We start from the raw sequence: 26,409 nt of genomic DNA on the forward strand, positions 1-26,409 counted from the left end.
AGTCCATATTTACCGGGGTGCTCCGTGAAATTTATTGAACATTTGTCAAAATTCACATATGTTTTTGGAACATAAATAGTATGAGAACGGTGACAGGAGACCATCTCTGGGTGTCAGGAGCTAATTATTCCTGGGTTCTCAACCACTCGTTTCTTGAAAGAGACCAGGGTGTCGGCTTTGACAGTGTAGAGGGGCCCTGCTCCATGCTCCCAACACTCTTTGTGTAAAGGAATGTCCTGTCACTCTCAGCTTTTAGTGAACTTGTCCATGTAGTTATAAATCGCGCCTGATTTGTGTTTCTCTGTTTATTTCACTGGTTTGCTCTTTGCCCTGAAGACGTGCACTGGGTTGACCGTGATTCTGAAGACCTGTGTCGGGTCACTTCGAAGTCTTTCTCTTTTGAAGACTCAAAAAAAGCTTCAGTTCTTTTAGTCTGTCAGACGAGCACATGCCAGGGAATACCTTTTAGGATATTAACACCCCTGGTTCAAATGTTTTCAGCAGCGAACGTCTACTAATGCCAACATCTCGGTCACCCTGCAGCTCATACCTGCCAGCCTCCTGGAGCTCAGCAGGGGGGAGCCTGGCCAGTCCCTGGATGGGAGACTCCTGGGAGAGCTGAGGTTGTTCCTGGGAGAGGTGTGAGTGGGACCAGTAGGGAGCGCTCACCCTGCAGTCTGTGTGGATCCTGATGCCCCAGTACAGTGATGGGGATACTATGTGGTAAAATGGCACTGTCCTTCAGATGACACGTAAAACTGAGGTCCCAGGGCGTCTCTCAGAAAGAGTAGGGGTGTTACCCCGGTGTCCTGGCCAAACTTCCCCCTGGCCTCATGGCCTCCTAATAATCCCCCTCTCTGAACTGGCTTCATCACTCTGCTCTCCTCCACACTGAGAGCTGGTGTGTGGGGAGAGGACTGGTGCATCATCCAGGTGGGGCTGCACACTGGGGGTGGTGGAGGGGATCCCCATGACCTATAAAGAGCTTTGACTGGAGTGTCCAGAAGTCAATGGATTATAATGATGATGATGATGATGATAATGATTATCATTGCTATCGTGATTATTATCATCACTTCCTTTTCAGCATGGAATAAACCTGTTCCTTATTATTTTTATTATTATTATTATTATTATTATTATTATTATTATTATTATTATTATTATTAATGTCCTAAGATATACAAAATCTTTCTGGGTAATCCACCCTAAACTGGTCATGCTCAACTTTGTTTTTTCCTCCTCTGTCTGAAAGTGTTCTGTCTTAACACTGCGCAGTCAGAGTGAGCTTCCCCCTTGGGGCTCGTCAGCCAGACCTCTGACCTCTGACCTCGGGGAGATCTGATGTAAAGGACTGCACTGACAGCATGCATGCCACTAGGGGGCACTGTAAGAAACTCTCTGGTGTATGTACTGGGGCTTAATTGTTAATTGATTGGAATGTGGTCAGTTTGCACATGGCTTTGTCTGTTTGTAAGGTGTGTCTGTGTGTCAGTCAGCTGAGTAATTGTAGGTTCTACATGTCTCTGGAAGTACTGTTTAGTCCGGCGCTTTTCTTCAAATAACTCTTTTGTCGTTAAAACTTGTTAGTAACGGGGGAAAAGCACTCTGGACCTCATCTGTAATTCCAGGGTAATTAAGGTGCCACAGCTTCAGGAGTGGAGTTCCTGTTCTGTTGGGGAGAGAACGTGGGAGGTAGGTATTCTTAACACATTTCAAGAAAAAAGGAATTAACTTTCTCACGACTTCTGAATATTTAAAACCACCGTTCTCCAGAAAACACCATCTTCCACACACAAGCACGCAGAGCAACCTTGAATAACGAGACGTTAGGATAGACATTTGCTTTATTTTTCACTGTCAATTGTCCTCATGAGCATCAAAATCTCTCTCGACACAGTCTTTAGTGTTAACAGCTGAGTACATCTGTCTGGAGTTCAACTGAAATTGGCCCCTCACCCCCGTCAGTAATCTATGGACAAAGGAAACGAGGTTGCCCATAATGCATCGGTCAAAAAAGGTCCTGTGCAAAGGGATGATGGGAAACATAGTCTCTGTTCTCTGTGCCTGAATTTCAGTGCAGAGCTCCTGGACTCCAGGCCCAAGCTGAACTATCCACTGTGCTGACTGCAAGGCGTGGTCTCACTCTGACCGGTGCACTGGTTGTTTAATAATGGGGAGAAATTAGTTTATTTGCAGTGGCATGATGTGAAGAGATGCCTAGAGAGCCACAAGGGGGGGGTCTTGTGTTTGTCAAGGCTAGAAGCCGACACTGATGGGACAGCCCTCAGCAGACAGTGGAGTAGTCTGCTCGCCCTGCAGCTACAGAGTGGCCAGCCAGAGGACAGCATGATTTGGGCCAGGAGCAGTCCTCGTTACTCTTAATTGCTTGTTAACACTTGTTAAGGTCACAGTCCTGATCCTGCATTCCTGCATACGAGAGATCGAGGAGGGGTGAGGGCGATAGAGAGACACACACACACAAGTAAACCATGCAATTCATCATCAGGCAATAACAACTCTTTATAATGGAAGACATTCCTTTTGCTGGAAGGGTACAAGTGGACACACAGACAGGCTGAGAGTGGGACAGACAAAAAACGGACAGACACAAGGGACAGACAAGTACATTGATTATTTGTTTCCTGTACATTGTTTAAAATCTCCAAATGCAAATACACTTTTTGCCCTCCTCCGTACCCACCCAAACCCCAATTGAAGTGTCTGTTCTCTCCTCTTTCTGTTTTTTATCACTGAGGTTTTCTCTCCGATTTCCTCTCTCTCAATGTGTCTCCCGCGAATCCCTCAGTAACAAACACACAGGACAGGAGGCACAGCGAGAGAGAGGCGATGACAGAGAACCCGTCAGTCATAAACACACAACAACAGGACAGGAGATGCAGCGAGAGAGAGGAAATACAAACAGTGCAGAAAAATACAAACGCAGTTGAAGGCAATTGTATTCAAGCAGCCAGAATGTTTTAAACAATGGTGACGTATTTCAACTGTCAAGAGAGAAGTTAGCTGCAGCCAAATTCACCCCCACACATGTTGAAAGTTGGTGAAGATGCTAACTGGAGTACTGTCTCTCCCTCTTCTTGCCACTGGCCCAGAGAGCTGAGCTGTGGAGAGCGAGGGGCGAGGGGCCGGAGAGGACGTGGGGGGGGGGGGCGAGTTAGAGCAGGGGAGGGAGAGTCGCAGAGTGAGGAGGCAAGGGAGTGGCCGAAGGACGGGTCAGCGCCCCAGTAGGCACGGTATCCCACGGTGGGAGGGTATTCTGCGTTCTGGGATGGCGGGTAGGGACCGGCGTCGAGCGACCAACCCCTCACAGCTGACAGAGTGCCAGCCGGGTTTCCAGCTCCGCGTCGACTCCTGCAACTTCCTGGGCCGGCTCCCAGTGATGTCACGGGCAGGTGCCCCCACCCTCCAATCGGCGCTGACTCTCCTGTCGGACATTATGGAGCTCGGGTGTCAGAGGAGGGGCCGCGTTCTCTTCTGAGTGGGCGGTGGCCCCACTGCTGGAGAACCCGGCAGCTCTCTCCAAGTCCGTCTCTGGCGAACAGGTCGAACCACATGCGCGAGGGGGCACAAGGGGGCAGGTTTTCCCCTTCTTTTTCAGGCCCGTCGCCGTGCGCAGTCAAATCTGGGCACTCTGGGAAGAGCAGGAAAGAGGAAATCGACGCGCAGGGTGGCTTCGACAGACCTTTAGGGAAACCGCAGGGAAAAAAACCCCAGTTGCCATGCGGCAGGGTGATCAAAAAGTCCCACTGCCGTCCCACACTGAGCCCCGTTCCTGGGCTCAACACCAGAGGGCGCTATCTCAGCTGTCTGACTCCCACTTGGGCCCGTGACAGTCCGTACCAAGGCGGACTGCGCCAGCTATCCTTAGTTACCCATTCCCTAAGGTCTCACTCGTGGACCAACTCTCTGTGTTTCGGTCGGCTCAGTAACTTCACGAGCACCCTGGGCAGTCAGCTTATTGACCGGAGCACAGCTTGGGGTCAGGAGGGGAGGAGTGGTTTATTAGGAGCGGAAAATTCGTCGGATGATCTGAGTATTAGATACCTATTGGCGATCGGTAGGGAGTCACGCAGAGGTTCAAAGGTTCCGACGCAGCTCCCGTCTTGCGACATTAAAAGTCTTTTCCCATCCAACACCGACAACATGGGTTTTCCTTCAGCTCCCGAGACGCTCATGCCAACAGGCCGACATGCAGGGACCTAGGCCTTCGCTTTCTGGTCTGGGTTGGCCTGTGACCCGATCTAACACGGCCAGTCCAGGGCTCCTGAGGCTGAATTCATGAAATTCCCTGTTGTGGGAGGGTTGTCTTCCTTGATCAGTTGGACTGATCGGCGAAACGGATTTGCTCCACAAGGATAATAAAGCTAGAATTCAATCAAACTGAACCGCTCTCCAGTTCCTGAGCAATGAGCAAGGAGATCTTCCCCCTTGGCTAATACAGTCGTCTGTGCACAGCACCCATCTGATGTGCGCAACCTCCCCAGATGTTTAAGGGCAAAGCTCGGGGCAAACTGAACTTCTGCTCAGTCTTGTGGGGCTGTTTCAGGGCAGCTCTGTGCACTGATGCCCAGGGCGAGGGAAGAGGAGGCCCTGTTCAACACCTCAGGGTGTTGGGACGTGAGGCCATGCATGCGACGGAGCGCTGGCATTGAGAATCGGTGCTAAATCAGGACCAGGCCGGCTATTAATTAGTAATAATTAGCCTGCCTGACCCACGTCATTGCTCGACTGTCACAGCTCCCAGAGCAGACTGCTCCCGGAACGCGAAACAGCATCACCTGCACTGCCGGTCCCTGATTATCGGCCCACGTGTGACAGGGCCGCTGCTCAAACAGGCTCGTTATCACTCGCTCTCTCCCTGGGGTAATTAATCAGTGGCCTTCCCAGACGGGGGGGGGGTGGATAATATCCCCTCTCTGGCATCCCTCTGCATTGCTCACACTGCCTCCCCTGAAATCGACCAGCGCGGCCCGTTCTGGCAGATAAGGACCGTTTCTCATCTGCAGGAACAGGAACCTGAAAGGGGATTTATTGGGCGTGTAATGGCCTTAAACTGTGGCAGTTGATGGGAGATTTGGATCATTCTTCTAATCCGATTGCCACTGATTTAGCACTGAGACTGGAAATAGGATGTGATCCTAACTAGAGTTTTGAGCCCTGTCAGTGTGTCCACAGGGACTGGAAGAGTCTAGAGCCCTGTGACTGGGCTGTCAGTGTGTCCACAGGGACTAGAAGAGTCTAGAGCCCTGTGACTGGGCCGTGTCAGTGTCCACAGGGACTAGAAGAGTCTAGAGCCCTGTGACTGGGCTGTGTCAGTGTCCACAGGGACTAGAAGAGTCTAGAGCCCTGTGACTGGGCTGTGTCAGTGTGTCCACAGGGACTAGAAGAGTCTAGAGCCCTGTGACTGGGCTGTCAGTGTGTCCACAGGGACTAGAAGAGTCTAGAGCCCTGTGACTGGGCTGTATCAGTGTGTCCACAGGGACTAGAAGAGTCTAGAGCCCTGTGACTTGGCTGTGTCAGTGTCCACAGGGACTAGAAGAGTCTAGAGCCCTGTGACTGGGCTGTATCAGTGTGTCCACAGGGACTAGAAGAGTCTAGAGCCCTGTGACTGGGCTGTGTCAGTGTCCACAGGGACTAGAAGAGTCTAGAGCCCTGTGACTGGGCTGTGTCAGTGTGTCCACAGGGACTAGAAGATTCCTGAACCCCGTAACTGGGCTACTGGGCTATGTCAGTTCACTTCAGGTTGTTAATAGGAAGTACTATCCCTAACCCCCCAACTGTTAACATCCGTTCAAGAATGTTCATTATCAGTATTTCGTATGTTTAGTACACCATCTGCCCAACCTCAGGATCTTGATTCTTGTCGTTCAGTCATGTAAACTTCCAACTGGGCCCAATCAGTCCAGACCTCTTCAGGACTCTGTGGTGATTTCCTGGACCCTGCTACAGGCAGTGTAACACTGACTCACTGTGGACCTGATTGGGCATCTTGCTTCATAGAGTCCCAGGGACAGAGGATTTCACTGGGACAGTTTCCGGCACGTTGCTATCCAACGAGAGCCCAGCCAGGTCCGGTGGCCACCCCTCTGCAATGACATGCATTGCTAAGGCACGGGCGGAGGAGGAAATACTGTCTCTTCTGTATCTTATAAATGTTAATTCACTGCAGTTTTATATGTCCCACTTAGAATCAGAGCTCAGGAAGTGCAGCAGGAGCATTACGAAACAGCATAGCTGGACATGCAATTTTTATAACTATCGAGCTACCGGGGTGATAGGGGTTTTCGAGTAACATTGCACTCGCAACAGCGAGCCACCAGTTATGGGTGCAGCGTTATTATTATATAGTATTATACTTGAATCGTTATCTTAGTATTGGATATGGACATGTTTTCTTAGTACACACTAAAGATCCTGTAGTCCGGTGGGCTAAGTGGGGGGTTTTGTTAGTGGCAAGTCTGCCCCTTGCTGGAAAAGCCCAGCAGATCGCCGCGTAGTGCGCCTTTTCCAGTGATTTGGAGAAGCGTGCCCGAGAGACCCGAGGGATTTGAACATTTTGCAAAGGGTGGCTGTGATTGCTTGCAACAGAGTTGGACTGATCTCTGTCCCCATGTCCTCAGGTGCACGTGTATACAGACTGGTGCCCTGATCAATCACTGCCCCAGACAAGCCGCCCAGTGAAATTCCCCCTTCCGGGGCATCTCTCTGCCCCCTTGTGGGTTCAGGGCTGCAGATCCCGGAGGTGGGCTCCCTGTGGTGTCTGAAACGGGGGGGCTGTCCCAAAACATGCACGCATGGCCCGCAGCCATATCACCCTGCAGTTCCCAGCTGGCAGCCCCCTGGAGCTCAGCAGGTGTGAGTCTGGCCAGTAGCCGGCTGGGAAAAACTAAGGCTGCTGCTGGAAGAGGTGTTAGTGGGGCCAGCAGGGGGCGCTCACCCTGTGGTCCATGTGGGTCCTAATGCCCCAGTATAGTGACGGGGACACTATACTGTAAACAGGCGCCGTCCTTCGGATGAGACGTAAAACCGAGGTCCTGACTCTCTGTGGTCATTAAAAATCCCAGGGCGTTTCTCGAGAAGAGTAGGGGTGTTACCCCAGTGTCCAGGCAAAATTTCCCCCCTGGCCTTTACCCATCATGCCCTCCTAATAATCCCCCTCTCTGAATTGGCTTCATCACTCTGCTCTCCTCCCCAGGGTCCTTGCATCCTGATTGGAAGCAAAGGGACTTGAAGGGCCCGAGTGTTTTCAACACGGGGCCCCTGGTCGTCTGCTGGCTGGGAGCCCCGCGGACCGGGTCACCTCGCTCACCCCGCCGGCAGCGCGTCTTTGGAGAGGGGCGATGGGGGGGGGGAGCCCCTGCGTCTCCACCCCCCCGATTTTTTTTGCAGGGGGTCACTGCTCCAGGGCGCCCCGATTTCACCGTAGGGTACCCAGATAGCCCCCCTGAAACACATCCGGGAGCGTGATTGAAGGCATTTTTACAGAAACATTCATTTACAGGAGGACAGGTTTCCCATGCAAGGGAGCGGAGGAGCCAGAGGTCCGGACGTCTTCCTGTCCCTCGGATAGACAGTATACGTGCCGAGAAACAGACGTTTCGTCTTGCATGCTCTCCCCTGGATCGCTCCTCTTCAACGCTCCCGCGGGTTTTCAAGAACACGTCTCCCCGCAGTTGGTTTTTTTTTTTGTGTGTGTGTTTGGGGTCCCTCTCCTCCAGCTGGTTTCGCGCGGCGCTCCTCCCCGTTTGAGAGCCCAGAAAAAACTCAGTGCCTTCCTCCCCCCCCCACAGCGACGACAAGAACAAATTAAAAAAAGCGGGGTGCTCGGGGAACAGGTCCTCACACCCCCAGAGACATTCCTGTGGGATTTCCGCCATCAGCCCCCGGTGGTTATTCCGTGCTCGGGAATTTCGGAGAGGAGGTCCGTCGGGGTGGGGCTCGGCAGGTCCCGGGACGTCGGGAGAGAGGCTGGGGGGGAAAGCACTTCCGGACGAGGACAGTGACCGCTGCCGCCCAGCAGGAGGCGCTCTCTCACCGGAAAATCTCTCCCATGGAACCCACGTCCTGGCGACCTCTTGTTGGGAAAGGCATTGTTTGTGAGCGTCGTGGTGCTGACCCCTCCCCGCGCTCGCGCAGGCTGGTCTCCCCTTTAGTCACCTGGCGCGGTATCCTCTCCCGCCGCCGGGGGACTGCGGGGGGCCCAGTCCCGGGGAGCCACGTGCTGCGGGGGTCCCTTCGAGATGAACGGGGGCTCTGGGAATGCGATTGCGCCCCTCTGTCCCTTTGAGGGCTCAGGCTGTGACGCTTCTTGTGGTGCCCCCATGCTGGGAGTGTCCCCCAGTGTGGCGGATGTCCGCGGCGGGGTTTTGCACAACGCGCAGCGGTCACGCGCTCGACTTTCCGAAAGGGCGCGTGGGATGGGGCCTGACCTTTGACCTTTGCGTTGACCTCCACCCGACCACGCAGACAATCTGAGATCCAGGGCCAGCGCCGGGTCAGGCTCCACACATCAAGGATGGCGTTGTTGGGGGAAAAATGGGAGAAGTTTGACTGGCGTGTCCATAAAACCGGCTGTGTACGGCTGGGAACTGCAAGCTCCGTTGAGGGGGAATATGTAGATCGCTTCCCGGACTTTGGCGACATCGATCGCAATGAGTTTATGCAGCTGGCAGTGTTATTAATGGAAAGTAGCCACACCCGCCGTGGGGCTGCGAATAAATCTAAAATCGTGGCACTGAGCAAAAAACCCGCAGCTGATCTGAACTTTTTTTTTAATATATATATATATGTACGAGTCGCTTCAGAATGGTTAAAAGACGGCAAATGCGTTCAAGGGCCAACGCACAAGCCTAGCGATCACCTCGCCACCACCCTCGCCGTCCACCGGGAGGCGCTGTCGAAGAACTGCGTTTACAAAATGTATTTGATAAGTAAAATAGCAATTAAGTTTTCTATAGTAATTAAAAAAAAAACCAACACGTTAACAGAAGGTGGTTTGGGAAAATGTCTTCCTTCGGTCTGCAAAATGCTGCCCGGTTTGCCGACGGTCACTGTCGGCACGATCGATCTGGGACCGAATTCTTTAAAAAGCCACGGAACGGAGTAAGAGAGTTTTGGAAGTCCTTTTAAAACGTTTTATTTTTTTAAAAAAAAAGCAAATCCATTGCACGGGTGGTAAAAGGCTGCAAAAAGCCGCCGAGAAAATCTCTATTGATCGATCGTTCCCTGAATTGAAGAAATCAAACGTGTTGATCAGTGAAACGGGAGATCGGCGAGATAGTGGTTTTCGCAGTAGGATCCCTTCTGTTTGCACAATCTCATTGTTTTTAGATCTGTAGAACATTTTTTTTTCTCATATATACATACATATAGAATTTGTTTCGATTTTTTTTTTAAATGGTCTTGCGACGGGTCCTGTCCCGGCCCGCAGTGTTGTTTAAAAGGCATGCGCTTGCTGTGTCGTCCCTTCTCCGTGTCCCTCTGCGCCCCAGTGTTCATGTCCCCCGCGTGTGGGTGGAGTCCTCAGCGCAGGACTGCAGCGCTCGTCTGCTCCAGCAATCCGCCCTCCTCTTCCTCCGCGCCCTCGCTCCGCCCGCTCCTGTGACCTTCTGTCCACCCCTCGGCTCGGGCGCTGGGTCTGGAGTCACCTGGGGAGAGGCATCCATCTGTCAGAGCGCCATCTGTGAGTGTGGCAGGCAACCGGCTAATCCACCACACTGACACGCTGACACTCTGACACGCTGACTGATTGACAGACTGACACACTGACTGATTGACACGCTGACTGATTGACAGACTGACACAGTGACGTGCTGACATGTTGACACTGACACGCTGACTGATTGACAGACTGACTGATTGACAGACTGACACAGTGACGTACTGACACGCTGACACGCTGACACACTGACTGATAGGCTGACACAGTGATGTACTGACACGCTGACACATTGACACTCTGACACGCTGACTGATTGACAGGCTGACTGATTGACAGACTGACACGTTGACACGTTGACAATCTGACACTTTGACTGATTGACAGGCTGACTGATTGACAGGCTGACACAGTGACGTACTGACACGCTGACACACTGACATGCTGACTGATTGACACCCTGATACCCTGACGCGCTGACGTGCTGACACACTTGACTGACTGACTGCCTGTCAGTATGTCACTGTGGCAGTCACTCAGCCTGTCAGTCAGTGTGATAGACAGTGTCCTGATCTGTCAAAGGCTCTCTTGGCCAGTATCTCAGTCAGCATAATGACTATTTGAATTCATTTCCAGCCCCGTGTCTTTATTCCCGAGGGATTCCCCATGAATTCTCCCCTCCCTCGTGCGGCTGTGACGCTGTCGACTCTCTCTCAGCTCCCAGCGCTCTCCCTGCCTCGCTCACCCGTCTCTCAGTTGGTGGTGGCCATGATGGCAGTGGAGAGTTCTGCAGGCTCTCCGTCCTCCCCCTCCTCCAGCGAGGGGGCCACAGAGGAAGTCACCTCGGAACACTTCCTGTCCGCCGCTGGCTCCGCCCCGGGGGCCGTTCCCGGGCTGCTGCCCCCCGTGACGGCGCCGGCGTCCTCCCGCGGCGGGGTGCTGGTCTCCGCCTCCCTCGGCTGCTCGGGATCCTCCTCGTCCTGCGGGGACAGGAGGGACGTTTGCCCGGAATGAGACCGCGGTCCGGCCCGGCTCTCTCAGTGCCAGACCTGCCGGGAGTCAACCCCCCGCGCGCGACGGGACTTCCTGGCCGGCTGGGGGAGATGGGAATCGGGTCCGAGCGGCTGTTCTCTCCTCCCATGTGACTTTCTAACGCTGGTGAGGGTCGCGAGGGTCAAGCCAGCCTCCAGCTCCACCAGGGGGGCTTTCCCAGGCTCCCATCCAGGCCAGCCGAGAGATATCATCCCTCCGGCGTGCCCGGGATCTGCCTCTGGGCCCCCTCTGGCGGGTCGCTCCTGGTACACCTCCAACCTCCCCAGATGCCTGGAGCATCTCCTCTGGCTCCTCTTGATCAGCGGGACCAGCGACTCTACTCTGAAGTCCACCTGGATCGCGGAGCTGCTCCTCCGCCACAAGCCCCGCCACCCGACGTAGAGACCTGATTTCGTATCGCTTCGTTTCGGATGCGCCTCGTCCCCGCCGACCACTCCATTCTGAGCACTTACCGTGGTTCTGCACCTTTGCTCGGATTATCAGATGCTCGATAAATCCGATAGACTAGTGGGGGGTGGCTTTTCTTTGGTGTGGCAGTATAGGTCAGGGGTCTCCAGTTATTTCTCAAGGTCGCCCTAGATCACCCGTGGTCTGAAGGTCAGGAAACACAAGGCTCGGTTAAGGAAGTCGGGCTCCGGCGCGAGGGGGATCTGTCCCGAGGGGTCCCCTCCGATTGGCTCACCTGCGATGCATCTTTCTCCAGCAGGGGCGCGCTCTCCACCGAGGGCTCCTCGCACACGGCCACGCCCCCTTCCCCGACGGACATGCCCACGTAGCCGCCCACCTCCGTCGGATAGGACTCTGTCTGCCTCGCCCCCCAGAGGTCCACCAATGGCGTGTGCACAGAGGGCGCCTGCTGACTGTGTATGGTGCTGTTGGGCGTGGCCTGAAGGGAGTGGGTTTGGCTGAGCCTGTCCATCTTCAACACAGAGGGGGGACAGCCACGGTAAGAAAACCATGCACATTTTCTATGATCCCTACCGTTGTGTTTGAGTACTTCAGACAGATTGATAGCTGGAGGAGTAGGAAAAATTACAATTCCCAGACTGCAAAGCTGTTGGCATAGCTGCTAGTTCTTTTCATTTCTACCTGCTGTTGCTGGTACTGCAGTAACTGCTGCTGCTGGTAGTGCTGGATCTGTTGCAAGTGGTGCAGTGGGTGCTGTTGGTTGGGCTGCGGGTTCTGCTGTTGGTGCTGCTGCTGGAAGTAGACGGAGTTCTCCTCGTAGCCCTGGGAGGACGGCCCTCCTGCCACCACATAGGAGCCTGCAGCAGGGGAGGCCACACCCGAAGGCTCGTTGCTCATTGGCTCCCAGGCGTCCGAGGAGCTGAGGCAGTAGAGACCCTGGGAGACGTAGGTGTGGGGCCATACATCCGCTGAGGAATGATGGAGGATCTGATCTGTGGGGTAGGGGGTGGAGGGAATCATTATAGACCATAATATACACCAACACAGGGAGATTAATACAGACCCTCATATAGACCTTAAAGACACTCCTCACACACAGAGATTAATACAGACCCTAATATAGACCCTAGAGACACTCCTCACACACAGAGATTAATACAGACCCTAATATAGACCCTAGAGATACTCCTCACACACAGAGATTAATACAGACCCTAATACAGACCCTAGAGACACTCCTCACACACAGAGATTAATACAGACCCCAGAGACACTCCTCACACACAGAGATTAATACAGATCCTAATACAGACCCTAGAGACACTCCTCACACACTGAGATTAATACAGACCCTAATATAGACCCTAGAGACACTCCTCACACACAGAGATTAATACAGACCCTAATATAGACCCTAGAGATACTCCTCACACACAGAGATTAATACAGACCCTAATACAGACCCTAGAGACACTCCTCACACACAGAGATTAATACAGACCCCAGAGACACTCCTCACACACAGAGATTAATACAGACCCTAATACAGACCCTAGAGACACTCCTCACACACAGAGATTAATACAGACCCCAGAGACACTCCTCACACACAGAGATTAATACAGACCCGAATATAGACCCTAGAGACACTCCTCACACACAGAGATTAATATAGACCCTAATACAGACCCTAGAGACACTCCTCACACACAGAGATTAATACAGACCCTAGAGACACTCCTCACGCACAGAGATTAATACAGACCCTAATATAGACCCTAGAGATACTCCTCACACACAGAGATTAATACAGACCCTAATACAGACCCTAGAGACACTCCTCACACACAGAGATTAATACAGACCCTAGAGACACTCCAAACACAGAGTGGATAGTGCAGACTCTATGTTCATGATCAGGCACCGGACAATGGAATTATATTCCTAAAAAATCTAAGACGACAGCCGGCATGGCCTCGCCCATAAGCTCCAAGTGTGGTTCACCACGTTTTCATGATGAAAATCCTAAAACGTGGTAACCTCTCCGCACCCTGCCAGCTGTACTCCAGTGACAGGCCGGAGGGCTCCACCGTCTCACCCGCAAAACGCAGGGGCCGAGGCTGACTGGGCCCGGGAGCCCATCTCCTGATGCCACCACTGACCTCGACTGGTGACGCTCTCCTGGTTGACCTCGCTCAGATGGGCCACGCTGCCCTGATTGGATCCAGCGCTCAAGCTCTCTCCGTCTATGGAGGACCAGGCCAGGAGGGTTGCCTCAGAGATGGCGAACTGCTGCATCACCCCTGAGAGAGACACAGGGGACCTTCAATTGACTATAGAAACCCTTCCCCATCCCCCCCCACACACACACACCCGGCGGCTGTCCTGAGAGACACAGAGGAGGCAGACTGAGGAAGAGAAGAGGGGAGGGGTAAATACGAGGCGATCGGGGGGGGCCGCCGCGCTGAGAGAGTAGGTGAGAAAGAGCGCGGCAGGGAATTTCAGCTCCCACAATGAAACTGCAAGGCAGCTGGAAATACCGTGGCAGCGGTTCATGCCTCAAGTTGTCATGCTGCCATCTGCTGGTGAAATACTGTAACTGCACCTCATCTGTCTGTGAACTGGGCAGCCCAAACTGGAATATTGTTACTGCAGCTCTCCAGTTAACAGTGCTGCTGGCTTGGTGCTGCAGTAGTGTTAGTGTGTCTTATCCTTTAAGAAAGAAGCCTGCGCTCTGCTGATGATATATAGTATGTAGAGGTCATCCTTCACTTAGTATAACAGCCTGCTTATCCTTTTATAACTGCTGGTGTTGAAATGTGTAACGGCAACGAACCCTTTAATTTATAGTGCTGCCATCTGCTGTTAACACATAAGAGAGGTTACAGAGACATATAAGAGAGGGCACAATCCATAGGAGGCGATTCAGCTCATTTAGCTCATTTAGCTGGTAGCTAATTGAGGCTAATTGCACTTCCCTGTGGTTCCCACTTGTGTTCTGGCTCATGTTTCACTGCTGATTCTGAAGAGGTCCATTGGGATGGCTTTGTCAGTGCCTGTGAGGATTATGAATACTTGGGTCAGGTCTGTTCTTAGGCTGCGCCGTTCAAGATTAAAGAGACTCAGTTCCTCCAGCCTGTCAGTGTGGGACAGTCCCTTCAGACTAAAGAGACTCAGTTCCTCCAGCCTGTCAGTGTGGGACAGTCCCTTCAGACTAAAGAGACTCAGTTCCTTCAGCCTGTCAGTGTGGGACAGTCCCTTCAGACTAAAGAGACTCAGTGTCTCCAGCCTGTCAGTGTGGGACACTCCCTTCAGACTGATTCCAGAGCATATTACTTTCTGTGATGCCGTGATGACAATTGTACAAAATACTGTCAAAAATCAACAATGACTAGTTCTTACTAGCGCATCTTATAATTTTAGCATAGCCTTCCTCGATTGACACACTGCAGTTTGTCTGCTCCACACTGTATAAATCCTTGCTTGATGCTGACATGCTTGCCTTTCCCCACTCGTCACCTCAGGCCCAGAGTGTGTCTCTCCTGTCCCTCTGTCCCTCCTCCGCCCCTTCTCCCCACTCCCTGCTGTCTCTCCCCTGTGCTGGCCTCTGCCCCTCTCCCTCCCTCACCGGCCGCGAATCTCGCCTCCTTCTCCCCGTCGCTCAGGTCCGAGTAGGCGTCGTTCTCCAGCCGCCTCTCCCTCTCCCTGTGCAGGTTGGTCCGGCTCACCCCCGCCGGCCCGGCGGATGGTTTGCCCCAGCTCTGCCACTCGATCATGTGAGCCACCCGGCCCTGGGCCATGGCCGTGGGCTTGGTCACGTGGTCTTTCATCGTGCGCGACACGCCTGCGGCGAGAGGAAGGGGGACAGGCGGAGGGAGGCGGGTCAATATAGGACAGACGTGCAGTAGTGGCGGGCTCCACAGTGTTGTTGGCACTGCTTCGAGACTACGCTACCCATGAACACTTCAACCAGGAAGTGCCGTCATTGAACGCAGGTGCACTGTGGGCAATGTAGTTTTTCTTCGCCCAGGTTTGTCAGAGGTAGCAAAAAAAAAACAGAAAGGAAGGTACAACCATGGACTACAGTTCCCAAAATGCATTAGAACAGCGGTCGCTCTTGACACATCTGGAAGACCTCAGGGCGATGAGACTTCCTTCCCAGACACCGGGACGAACACAGACTCCCACGCGGGGCACGCACGGAGGCAGACAGGGGCTACAGCAATAAGACGGCCCGGAGACGTGGAAACGGGGCGGGGAGGTCCCAGCTCCAGAGGCGCACGAGAACAACCAACACAAACACACACCTGACACACCTGACAGCGAGGATTTAGCCAGCGCCCCAATGCCATACGTGTTGGAGTTGCGCTTGAGCCGCGGGAGGATAGAGGTGGTATCCTCCATAGACAGCTGGCAGAAGAGAGGGAGGGAAAGAGAGGGTTAGTGCGGACATCTTGACCCGCGAGAGAGCTGCAGGGATGCAGGCCGGGGGGAGAGAGAGAGAGACGGGCGGCACCGGCAGGCAGACAGGCACTGGGTGAAAAGCGAGCCCCCCCCAACACTTTTCCTCTTCCCCCCACCCCCTCCCGCTTCTTGTGGAGCAGCCTTGGCATCCCAGTAGGGCCCCGCGTGGCGACGGGCTCAAGGCCCCAGGCTACCGTATGTGGTGCTGCTGCGGTGTTGGAGCCTGCTCGCTTTGGGGCTGGGTGCTGTGTCCCCGGCGGGATCGCCCCAGGCTGACTGGACGGGATGACGAAAGCCCCCCCAGCACGTACATGTCAGTGGGGAAAAAAAACAGGATGGGCAGAAAGAAGACTACTTACGTTCATCCCATCCCAGGAGAACTCTGTACGTCCTTGCTGAGAAAGAGAGAGAAAAGAGGCAGAAAGATTAAAGGACAGGGATCCCTTTGTAATGCATTTTACAACAACGTGAGACGCTTTTCGAGATCTCTTTCGTTAATTAGCGCTTCCTATCTGTTGTCCTTGCACAAAGGTGGATTCAGAAACCAAACAATAGGAGACAGCTACAGAAACTAGGGCCCCATGGGTAGCCATTTCGGCTCTGTATCCCAGTTGACTGCAATGAAGGGGCAGTCCTTCTCAGGAGCCGTCATGGGGTCAGTTTCCTAAGTGAGCCAGGTGCTGTCAGATGTCAAGTGAGAGCTCAAACCGATCTGTTTCGCGCCGGTTGTTTCGTCGCCGCGCTTGTGTGACGGGGAAGCGGACTCCCTCCCCTACCTGCTCGCCATCCTTCCGTCCTACGGGCACTGCCTCCGCCGCTGAAACAGAGAGGGGAGGAGAGGTGAGACTGGAGCACTGTCCTCCCCTGTGAGCCAACCCAGCCACGCTGGTCAGACAGCGGGGAGTCGTACTGAGCACCGGCCCACCCCGGCCTGAGCCCTTCGGGGGGCCCTGTGACGAAAGACGAGGGGTCTAAATGTAACAGAAGGAGGTCAAAACTGATAAGAGTGCAGCACCCCCCACCTCCACAAAGTGTTTGCATACCGGGGCAAAACGCTTTTATTGCAGAGATCCCCAAACCTCATCCATTCGTTCCATAAAATGGCGCCCTCTATGGGCCCTCTCTGACACACACACACACACACACACACACACACACACACACACACACACACACACACAGCGCCCAGTCCTCTAGGAGAGCTGCCACTGGGGCATCATGGGATATCGTCGACCCTTCCCATGATCCCCCGGAGAGCAAGGTGGTGGGGGACGAGACCTGGCCCCGAGCCCGGCGGGGACCTGAAAAACGTGGGTCTGCGCCGGGATCTGCTTCCCCCTGTGAGGCGGGGGAAGAGTTTCGCCCGAGGTGCCGTGGCGTGGAGCGTATTTGGAGTGATAGGCCCAATCAAGCCCAGGCTCTCCTCCAGCTGTCTCGTTAAAGAAGCCGCAAGGTGGCAGCATGGAGTCATCTCCGGGGGGGTCTGGACTTGGTGGGTTCGAGCCCCAGGAGAGACAGTGCTGCTGGAACCCTGAGCCGCTGTGTCCATGGGCACCAAGTGCAGGCGGTTTTTGGACGCCGTACGTTAGTTAAGACAGCGTCTCGGCTTTGACAGCCGGACTGGATCTCCCGTTCCCTGCTCCTGCAGTCCTTTGCGTAGAGGAGTGACTCCTGTTCCGGTTTCGCGGTGCGCTTTCTAGTTGTGGAGCGTTTCACACTTATCTCAAAAGGTGCTTGTTAGTTCACAGAGAAGGAGGGAGGAGGATGGAGAGAGAGACAGAGAGGCCAATGACAGTCAGGTCTGGCTCTTCATTCCTGTACACTCTCTGCTAATTCTGAATTATATATTCTTTAATTACAGCAGGTCTTAATTATGGAGAGTCCCTCTGCGCTCTCAGCTTTAAACACACCCAGGACTCGTGACACAGGATCAATTACCAATTGTGCTCCAGTGGTTTAGTAACCACTGGAACAGAAAAATAATCTGAAATTGTCTAATTAGGGTAACCTAGTTCTCGTTCAGAGCTGAGGCTGCGGCGGTTGTCCTTTGGGATAGTTATTTAAATCACAAACACTGATCAGTTATAACTGACAAGAACTGACTGACTGACTCACACACTGACTGACCGATTAATACACTGTAAGGCAATTCATAGTGTAGCCCAGACTCTGTAGATACAGTACAGTGTGGACCTGCTCTGTAGATACAGTACAGTGTGGATCAGGCTCTGTAGATACAGTACAGTGTGGACCTGCTCTGTAGATACAGTACAGTGTAGATCAGGCTCTGTAGATACAGTGCAGTGTGGACCTGCTCTATAGATACAGTACAGTGCAGACCTGCTCTGTAGATACAGTACAGTGTGGACCTGCTCTGTAGATACAGTACAGCGTAGATCAGGCTCTGTAGATACAGTACAGTGTGGATCAGGCTCTGTAGATATAGTACAGTGCAGACCTGCTCTGTAGATACAGTGCAGTGTGGATCTGCTCTGTAGATACAGTACAGTGTGGATCTGCTCTGTAGATACAGTACAGTGTGGACCTGCTCTGTAGATACAGTACAGCGTAGATCAGGCTCTGTAGATACAGTACAGTGTGGACCTGCTCTGTAGATACAGTACAGTGTGGACCTGCTCTGTAGATACAGTACAGTGTGGATCAGGCTCTGTAGATACAGTACAGTGTAGATGAGGCTCTGTAGATACAGTACAGTCTGGACCTGCTCTGTAGATACAGTACAGTGTGGACCTGCTCTGTAGACACAGTACAGTGTGGATCAGGCTCTGTAGATACAGTACAGTCTGGACCTGCTCTGTAGATACAATACAGTGTGGACCTGCTCTGTAGATACAGTACAGTGTGGACCTGCTCTGTAGATACAATACAGTGTGGACCTGCTCTGTAGATACAGTCTGGAAGTGGACACTGTACTGTATCTACAGAGGAGACCTTCTCTCTAGGTGCAGACCTAACTAGATACTGAATAGGTTACTGATCCTGATAGGCTGAGGTACAGAAATCTAGTGCTGTCTGGCCTTACACAAACAGATCTGTACTCCGTCCCCTCTCTCCCCTCTCTCCCCTCTGCGCGGTAATTGCCCAGAAGACAGGAGTGAGACATCAGCTTCAGTTCTGATTGATTTCCTCACCTCGCGCACCGGGCACCCGAACGATCCCCTTTGTGTGCGCGCCTGCCTGACGCGCCGCCTCTCCCCACCGTACCGGCTGTGCTGTCGTGCGTGATCAGTCGCATCAATCACCGCAGGAGGGTTAACGACACTACCGCCGTTCCCCGCTCTCGGGGGGTGTCACCTCCTTTGTCTTCGGTTTGGGGGAAATTCTCTCCCTCCCTCTCTTTCTGAGTCCTGGGTGACTTCCCCCTCCTCCCTCTGCGTCTCCTCCTCCTCCCCCACCCCCGTCCCTCGCCGACACACAGACTGACCAGCCCCTGGCCGACGGACAGACCGTCGGGTGGCCAAACAGACAGATCGATGCGCCGACTGCTAGACCGGTGAACAGACCGACAGAGGAGAGAGCGGCGTCTGCAGGAAATACTCCCTGCCTCGTTCTGCCATGACAGCTGTGACTAATTCTCATATTTACTGCTTCTGCGGTGCCGAGACCAGGCGGTGGTGATACGGTCAACCTGCCAGACTTTGAGGGCAGTCCGTACAGAATCGCAGAGAGAGAGAGGGGAGAGGAGAGAGGGACAGGGACCGGGAGAGGGGGAGGGAGCAGGAAAGGAGGAGACAGAATGGCACGGATGTTGCTTTCTTTCTTCCCCGTTGGAACCACAGCTTTGTCCTTCCTAGTCCCAAGAATGCCGATCATTTCGCTGTCTGGTCTTGCGTCCTCCCTGTGGTCAGATGTCAGGTTTTTTCTGCGATCTGATTATATGTTGGTATGAGTTTGAAGTATTAACGAGCGCGTTCCCAGCGTTCCCAGAACGGGACCTCCTCGGCCGTGCCAATGGGATCGGACTGACGGAGGGCAAAAACGTCGGACGTGCCTCCGATTCCCGAGAGCTGCCTATTCCAGGCAGGGGACGCGGCGTTCCCAGAGCCCACCTCAATGGGAAAATATCCCGGCTGCGTCCAGTCGCAGGGCCCAGGCATGCGCACGACTGAGAGGGATCGGTCATCCCTGCCAGTGTGGCTCCAGAAATGAGGAAAAAGCATGCAAATTCCACCCACACCAGTGAGAGAAAGGACGGGCGCTCTTCTGGAAGGGGACCAGATCTTGGGGAGACAGGATCACCCCCCGTCTGGAATGGGAGCCTCCTTATTCGAAACCTTCGGACACAAAGTGTCCCGTTAGGCCCCATGAGGGATCCCGCTATTCTGGAGTGCAAGTTGGCAAAAACGACAGCCGATTAAGGAAGAGCTGAACATCGCTGCCCTGTAGAGAGTTGCCTGATGGGTATTACGTGGACAGGCACGAGGGGCTGGATCTCTGCAGTCCCGGGCATGTGGGGTGGGCTCCCAAAAATGGGACAGGGTCACGTGGTGTAGCGAGTGGGATACATGGGTCATTCGGACTGGCGGGGGAACCTTCCCAGTGGGAAGTGGGCAGTCAAGAACATGGAGAGCGTGGGAGGATGCAGGGAATTAAAAACGGGCTCCCCCCCTGGAGACGTGGCGAAGCAGGGGGCACTGAGACACCCCCTGAAGGGAGCCCGGCACTTAGCTAGCTGGTACCCATCCGGAATGCACTGGAATCAGATTTCCTGTGTGGTTGGAGCCGAGTCTCCAGGTTCCTGTCATTCCCAGACCGGCGGACGGGGTTCTGGGATCGAGGAGCGAGACGGTCCGAATGGATCACGTGGCTCGGGGGCGATCGCAGAGCGAGGTCTGGGTAGACCGGAGTGCAGACAAGCGCCCTGATCCATGCTGTACAGTGCAGTAGGAAAAACATGAGGAAAAGCTGGAAAAATTGCAGATCCAGTAAGTAGCCTCCTACCCCAGTCTTAGGGAAACCCAGTATCTAGACTGCATGGCTGGGACATTATTACTAGGACTGAGAGTAGTATTGGCAGGAGTAGGTATTAGGTTTAGTAGAATCAGCATGAGTAATTGTAGTAGAGATGCAAGTCGGAATTTGTTTACTATTCATTTGTTAAATACGTTTTGATCTGGGGCTATTCCATATTTCTGCTACACGAATACCATAGAGCAGCGATACTTGGAAGGTGGACTCGGATCTTCCGCGGGGGTCAGGCATTTTGCGAAGCACCTAAAGCCAAATTCGTGCGTGGTCAGATTTTCCCCCGGAACCCTCGTAAAAACGCCCTGCTAACTTCTTACGGTAGCTGCCTCACTGTCTGCTACGGGAGCTGCTCCGCCCGGGGTCGCAGAGTACTGCAGAGGGTGTTGGGAGTCAGCACGGCTCATTACCGGCTGTGAGCTACTGTACCAGGCATCCAGGAGATCTACTCAGCTGGATGGCCTAGGAAGGCCAGGTTCATTCTCAAGGACCCCAGTCGTCCCAGTCACAAACTGCTTTCCCTCCTACCGGCCGGTAAACAGTATCGAAGCATTCGGTCCAAGCCCAACAGATTACAGAACAGCTTCTACCTCCAGGCAATAAGACTGCTAAACAGCCAACCTGTAGCTCCTTCAGCAAATCACCCGTAATGGCTACAGTTTCCATAATCCTCTATGAATTGGCTACATTACTCTGCTCTCCTCCCCACTGAGAGCTGGTGTGTGGTGAGCGTTCTGGCGCACTATGGCTGCCGTCGCATCATCCAGGTGGGGCTGCACACTGGGGGTGGTGGAGGGGATCCCCATTACCTGTAAAGCACTTTGAGTGGAGTGTCCAGAAAAGTGCTATATAAGTGTAAGAATTATTATTATTATTATTATTATTATTATTATTATTATTATTATTATTATTATTATTGTTCTCGGCACACCGCACTGCTTGGACATAATGTACTGCATACACCCTGGACACATCGCAGGAGTTTTGTCTGAGTTTATTTTATTCCATTTCTATCGCACTATTATCTGGTATTATTATGTAACCTTATTTTGTAGCTTAGCTTAGCTTTTTTTTAGCTAGCTTGCAGAAAAGACATTTCACTGCCCGCAACTACTGCTGCGCGCTGTATTGTGGCGCGCTTGATAAATCAACTTTGATTGATTGATTCATTGATTGATAGTTGAAGAAGTATAAAAGCAGTCACTAAAAGTAAGTCAGAGAACTGTATGAGCCCACTGACTAGCTCTCGTAGGCGTGCCGGAGAGAGTTGTGCGGAGGAGGGGAAGGAGTTGAGTGAGACACCGTCTGCCGGAAGAAAGTACTGGGTGTCGCAGTTTGAAGCTTCCCCCCTGGCCTCTCCCGTTTCTCTCCGCCCTCACCCTCACCCTCCATCGAAGGGTGTCAAACGCCGCGTTCGTCCGTCGGAGTCGGTATTCCGGTTAGTTAGCGCATCTGTCAGCAGAGACGTCACTCAGTGTCTTAGTAAGTCAGTGTTCCAGTCAGTCAGTCAGCGTGCTGTCAGTTAGGCAATCAGACTCGCAGTCTGCGTCCGTCTGTGTGTCGGCCTGTAGCTGGGAGTGTCCCTCGGGATGCCTCTCAGTCAGCCTGCAAAATTGTTAGTGGGTCAGAAAATCAGCCAATTTGTCAGTCACTCCGTTTCTCGGTTAACCAGTGAGTCGTCGTCCCAGCCGGTCAGTATGTCCGTCCGTGAGTTCGCCGAGCAGTCGGTCACTGTATCGGTCTGTGACTCGGTCACTCACAGTGGCCGTGTCCTGTGCCGGCGGGTCAGTCGTGGTGCGAGACGGTGTCGGACACCCAGTGTGTCAGGCAGGGAGACAGTCGGTGGGTGAGACTGACTCTCGGTGTATCAGCCAGTCAGTGGGTGTATCAGTGAGCTGAGGCCGTCAGCGAGGGAGCTGGTGAGTCAGTCGGGTAGTCAGTGAGCCACCCAGAGAGACAGTGTCTCAGTGAGTCAGTGAGATAGAGAGTCAGGCAGGGAGACTGTTAGTGAAGAAGTCAGTGTATCAGTCAGTCAGAGAGACACAGTATTTTGAGACAGTGTATCTGTCAGTGAGACAGTGGATTGTATCAGTCAGTCAGATAGGGTGACAGTCAGTGAAAAAGTTAGTTAAGTGTATAAGACAGTGAGACAGTTGATCAGTCAGACAGTGAACTTGTGTGTAAAAACGATCAGAAGCAACTATAAAAAATGTCCTTGGTAATAGACACTACAAGATTAGATAGACGGTATTGTAAGCAAGAATATTCACTGATTTACTAGCATCGACAGTTGTTGAGTTTAATCATATTTTACAGCTAAGATAACATCTATTTTTAAATAAAAGTTGGGTACTTCTTTAAATTTTCCTGCAAAACTCCATAATCTCACAAATGAATGAAGACCTTTGTAAGAATGAACTTATCTACAGTCTCTGTGCCACTATAGATGTTCCAGCTGTGCGAGTATCTACAGTACACCAACTCTCTGCCAAAACAGATGTTCCAGCTGTGTATCAACAGTACACCAACTCTCTGCCAAAACAGATGTTCCAGTTGTTTATCTACAGTACCCAGCTCTCTGCCACTATAGATGTTCCAGTTATCTACAGTACACCCTCTCTCTGCCAGTACAGATGTTAACAGCTGTGTATCTACAGTACACCCTCTGTCAGTGCAGATGTTAACAGCTGTGTATCTACAGTATACCAGCTCTCTGCCAGTACAGATGTTAACAGCTGTGTATCTACAGTACACCAGCTCTCTGCCAGTACAGATGTTAACAGCTGCGTATCTACAGTACACCAGCTCTCTTCCAGTACAGATGTTAACAGCTGTGAATCTACAGTACACCAGCTCTCTGCCAGTACAGATGTTAACAGCTGTGTATCTACAGTACACCAGCTCTCTGCCAGTACAGATGTTAACAGCTGTGTATCTACAGTACACCAGCTCTCTGCCAGTACAGATGTTAACAGCTGTGTATCTACAGTACACCAGCTCTCTGCCAGTACAGATGTTAACAGCTGTGTATCTACAGTACACCAGCTCTCTGCCAGTACAGATGTTAACAGCTGTGTATCTACAGTACACCCTCTCTCTGCCACTGCAGATGTTAACAGCTGTGTCTCTACAGTATACCAGCTCTCTGTCAGTGCAGATGTTAACAGCTGCGTATCTATAGTACCTCAGCTCTCTTCCAGTACAGACGTTAACAGCTGTGTGTCTACAGTACACCAGCTCTCTGCCAGTAGAGATGTTTACAGCTGTGTGTCCCTATATTGCTCCAGCAGTGCAGAAGGCAGATGTTGGCAGCTGTGTACCGGCCCATCACCACCTGTCGAGCAGTCCAGATGTCGGCAGCTGTGTACCTCCAGCCCCCCCGTCTCTCTCAAACCCACACCCGGCCTCACCCCGGATCCCTGTGTGTAAGTAATAGCACTGAATAATTGATGAGCGTAATATTTATTTACGGTAAGTCTCGGAAACACAATCCCTCTCTCTGGCGATCCGGAGAGTAATAACAAACAGCAGAGTGGCGCTCCGGGGGCAGAATCGCGCCGTCTCTGCCCCGCTCTGCCCCCCCGGCGCCGGGGCTCTGGCTGCTGGGCAGTACTCTCTTTGGGGTGCTGTCCCCCCACTCGCCCTCCCTGTGCCCATCTGCCGCCTGCAGCGCATCGCAGCCTCCTCCAGACGCAGCTCCGGCTCTGTCACAGCCCACACACCCGCGCCTGCCTCTCTCCCTCCCTCTATCACTGCATCGCTGTAAACAACAAGGCCATATTGCGTGATGCAGTCTTTTCTCTCTCCGTCTCTCTCTCTCTCTCTCTCTCTCTCCCCCTCTCTCGTCCCCATGCACTGCCACACTCTCGCCCGCCCAAGAAATACCTGAACACACACACACACACACACACACACACACACACACACACACGCACGCCGGGCTGGACACACACCCCCAGGGACCTCACACACAGATGCCAATCGGTGACCAAGTTGCTATCCCGAGGTCTTCACCCACATGGAGCGTTCACGTTGCTGCAGGCAAAGCCGATCGGAGGGGAATTTTATACACCGGTAGGATACTCCGCGACCCCCCCCCCCCAGCAGAAGATGAGCATCTGCCCCTTCCCCGTTTCCCCAGTGCTGGCTGGTACCACACCCCCACCCCCACCCCCACCCCCCGTTCAAAGGAAAAAGCCTTACTCAGTGTTCTTGAGCCAATGCATCCCATTTTAGTGGCAGTGGAGGCCTGTGCACAACCTTCGGAGAGCCAGCAGTCCAGTCCCTCTCCCATTCATCTCTCCCTCTCTCTGTCTCCCTGCGTGCCTGTCTCCGTGTGTGTGTGTGTGTGTATCTCCGGGAGAGAGCGTGTGGATGTGAGAGGGTGTGTGGATTCCTCTCTCTCTCTCTCTCTCTCTCTCCTCCTCCTCTCTCTCTCTCCCGGTGTTAATGTAGCGGCGTGCTCAGCCAGTCCGGTCGCCGGTCTGCGCCGGGTGCTCGGCCACCCTCTCGCTGCAGTGCCAAGAACCGGCTCCCAGCTCGGAGGACGGAGAGAGGGAGGGAGGGAGGGAGAGGGAGGGGAGAAAGAGGGGAAGAGAGAGAGAGAGAGACGGGGAGAGGAATGGTGATAATGATAAAAGGCAATTAAATCTCTCGGCACAGGCAGCTGGCTCAATTGCACTTCGGATCCCGATTCGGCTAATTGGTATTATTAGTGGAGTGGCTGGGCTCTGCTCTTCCGGGGGCTGGGTTGTGCTAGAGCAGTGAGGGGATTCTCCTCTCTCTCCCCGTCTGTTTTACAATGCAGTACAGCTGTTTCCCTCCACCTCTCTCTCTCTCACTCACACACACACGCGCGCGCGCACGCCCGCGCTCACACGCACACACACTCTCTCTCTCTCTCTCCCCCTCCCTCGCATTGATCCGGAATCGCAGGGCTGTGAGATTGTATTACAGGGTATTCCTCAGTCGCTCCGTGTGCCTGTTTGCGCCCCTCCCTCTCCTCCCCCCGGGCTCGTCTCCCGCTCCCTCTATCCTCCCCTCTCCCTTCCTCTTCTCTCTCTCTCTCTCGCCGTGCTCAGATCTCTCTATCAATTCCATTCAGCTCAAGGTGCTTCAGTAGCGGGGCCGATGGGTACAATCAGCGCTGCCGAAGCAAATGAAAATGAAGTTAACAGGAAACCCAACAAAGAATAGAAATAAAATACATTCGACAGACATTTACAACAAAGACATATCATAAAATATTTACATATTGAGCATTACTGTGAGACAAGTTCACTGTTCCTCAGGCTGGGACGGGAGATCACGTATTCTCTCTCTCTGTTCTCCGTGATCAATCTCTCTGTGTCTGTCTCCCTGTCTCCCTGTCTCCCTGTCAGCCTGTCTGCCTGCCTGTCTGCCTGCCTGTCAGCCTGTCTGCCTGTCAGCCTGTCTGCCTGTCTCCCTGTCTGCCTGTCTCCCTGTCTGCCTGTCAGCCTGTCAGCCTGTCTGCCTGTCAGCCGGAATGTCTCCCTGTCAGCCTGTCTCCCTGTCTCCCTGTCTCCCTGTCTGCCTGTCTGCCTGTCTGCCTGTCAGCCGGTATGTCTCCCTGTCAGCCTGTCTGCCTGCCTGCCTGTCTGCCTGCCTGCGTGTCAGTGTGTCTGTCTGTCAGCCTGTCTGTCAGCCTGTCAGCCTGTCTGCCTGTCTGCCTGCCTGCGTGTCGGCGTGTCTGTCTATCGGAGCTGCAGAGGAGGGAGAGGGGGAATGGAAGAGGACACAGTCAGCTCTGAGATGCGAGGGCAGATGACACTCACACATGCACACATGAATCACCTCAG

General features: G+C 53.2%; 1 protein-coding gene across 4 annotated transcripts; it reads right to left on the reverse strand.

Moving 5' to 3' along the window:
• Nucleotides 1-1,829: 1,829 nt before the first annotated feature.
• On the reverse strand, nucleotides 1,830-25,617 carry fam131bb (family with sequence similarity 131 member Bb). Of its 4 annotated transcripts, none has more exons than XM_088619116.1 (10): nucleotides 24,794-25,573; nucleotides 16,381-16,421; nucleotides 15,964-15,999; nucleotides 15,457-15,550; nucleotides 14,769-14,984; nucleotides 13,303-13,443; nucleotides 11,822-12,132; nucleotides 11,415-11,651; nucleotides 10,425-10,659; nucleotides 1,830-9,668 (listed from the first exon to the last, which is right to left on the reverse strand). In XM_088619116.1, exons 1-9 carry the CDS (start codon nucleotides 24,882-24,884, stop codon nucleotides 10,432-10,434), a joined length of 1,395 nt encoding a protein of 464 aa, XP_088475242.1. In that variant the 5' UTR covers nucleotides 24,885-25,573; the 3' UTR covers nucleotides 1,830-9,668; nucleotides 10,425-10,431. The 4 variants fall into 4 exon arrangements, with proteins under 4 accessions (XP_088475242.1, XP_088475241.1, XP_088475244.1 ...); XM_088619115.1 differs by having other exon boundaries at nucleotides 15,448-15,550; nucleotides 24,794-25,570; XM_088619118.1 differs by lacking the exon at nucleotides 15,457-15,550 and having other exon boundaries at nucleotides 24,794-25,571.
• Nucleotides 25,618-26,409: the final 792 nt, after the last annotated feature.

Source organism: Lepisosteus platostomus, chromosome 25 (assembly GCF_059453375.1).
Source record: "Lepisosteus platostomus isolate fLepPlt1 chromosome 25, fLepPlt1.hap1, whole genome shotgun sequence".
In the NCBI taxonomy this organism is placed as follows: domain Eukaryota; kingdom Metazoa; phylum Chordata; class Actinopteri; order Semionotiformes; family Lepisosteidae; genus Lepisosteus; species Lepisosteus platostomus.

What these genes read in the sequence shown, in the direction of transcription:
- fam131bb (XM_088619115.1), bottom strand. Translation starts at nt 24,884, where the DNA reads ATGGGAGAGGGACTGGACTGCTGGCTCTCCGAAGGTTGTGCACAGGCC. An exon ending in CATTGGCTCAAGAACACTGA is followed by an intron (nt 16,422 to 24,793) that starts GTAAGGCTTTTT and finishes TCTCTGTTTCAG; the next exon opens with CGGCGGAGGCAGTGCCCGTA. An exon ending in TGCAGTACCAGCAACAGCAG is followed by an intron (nt 11,652 to 11,821) that starts GTAGAAATGAAA and finishes TCTGTGTTGAAG; the next exon opens with ATGGACAGGCTCAGCCAAAC.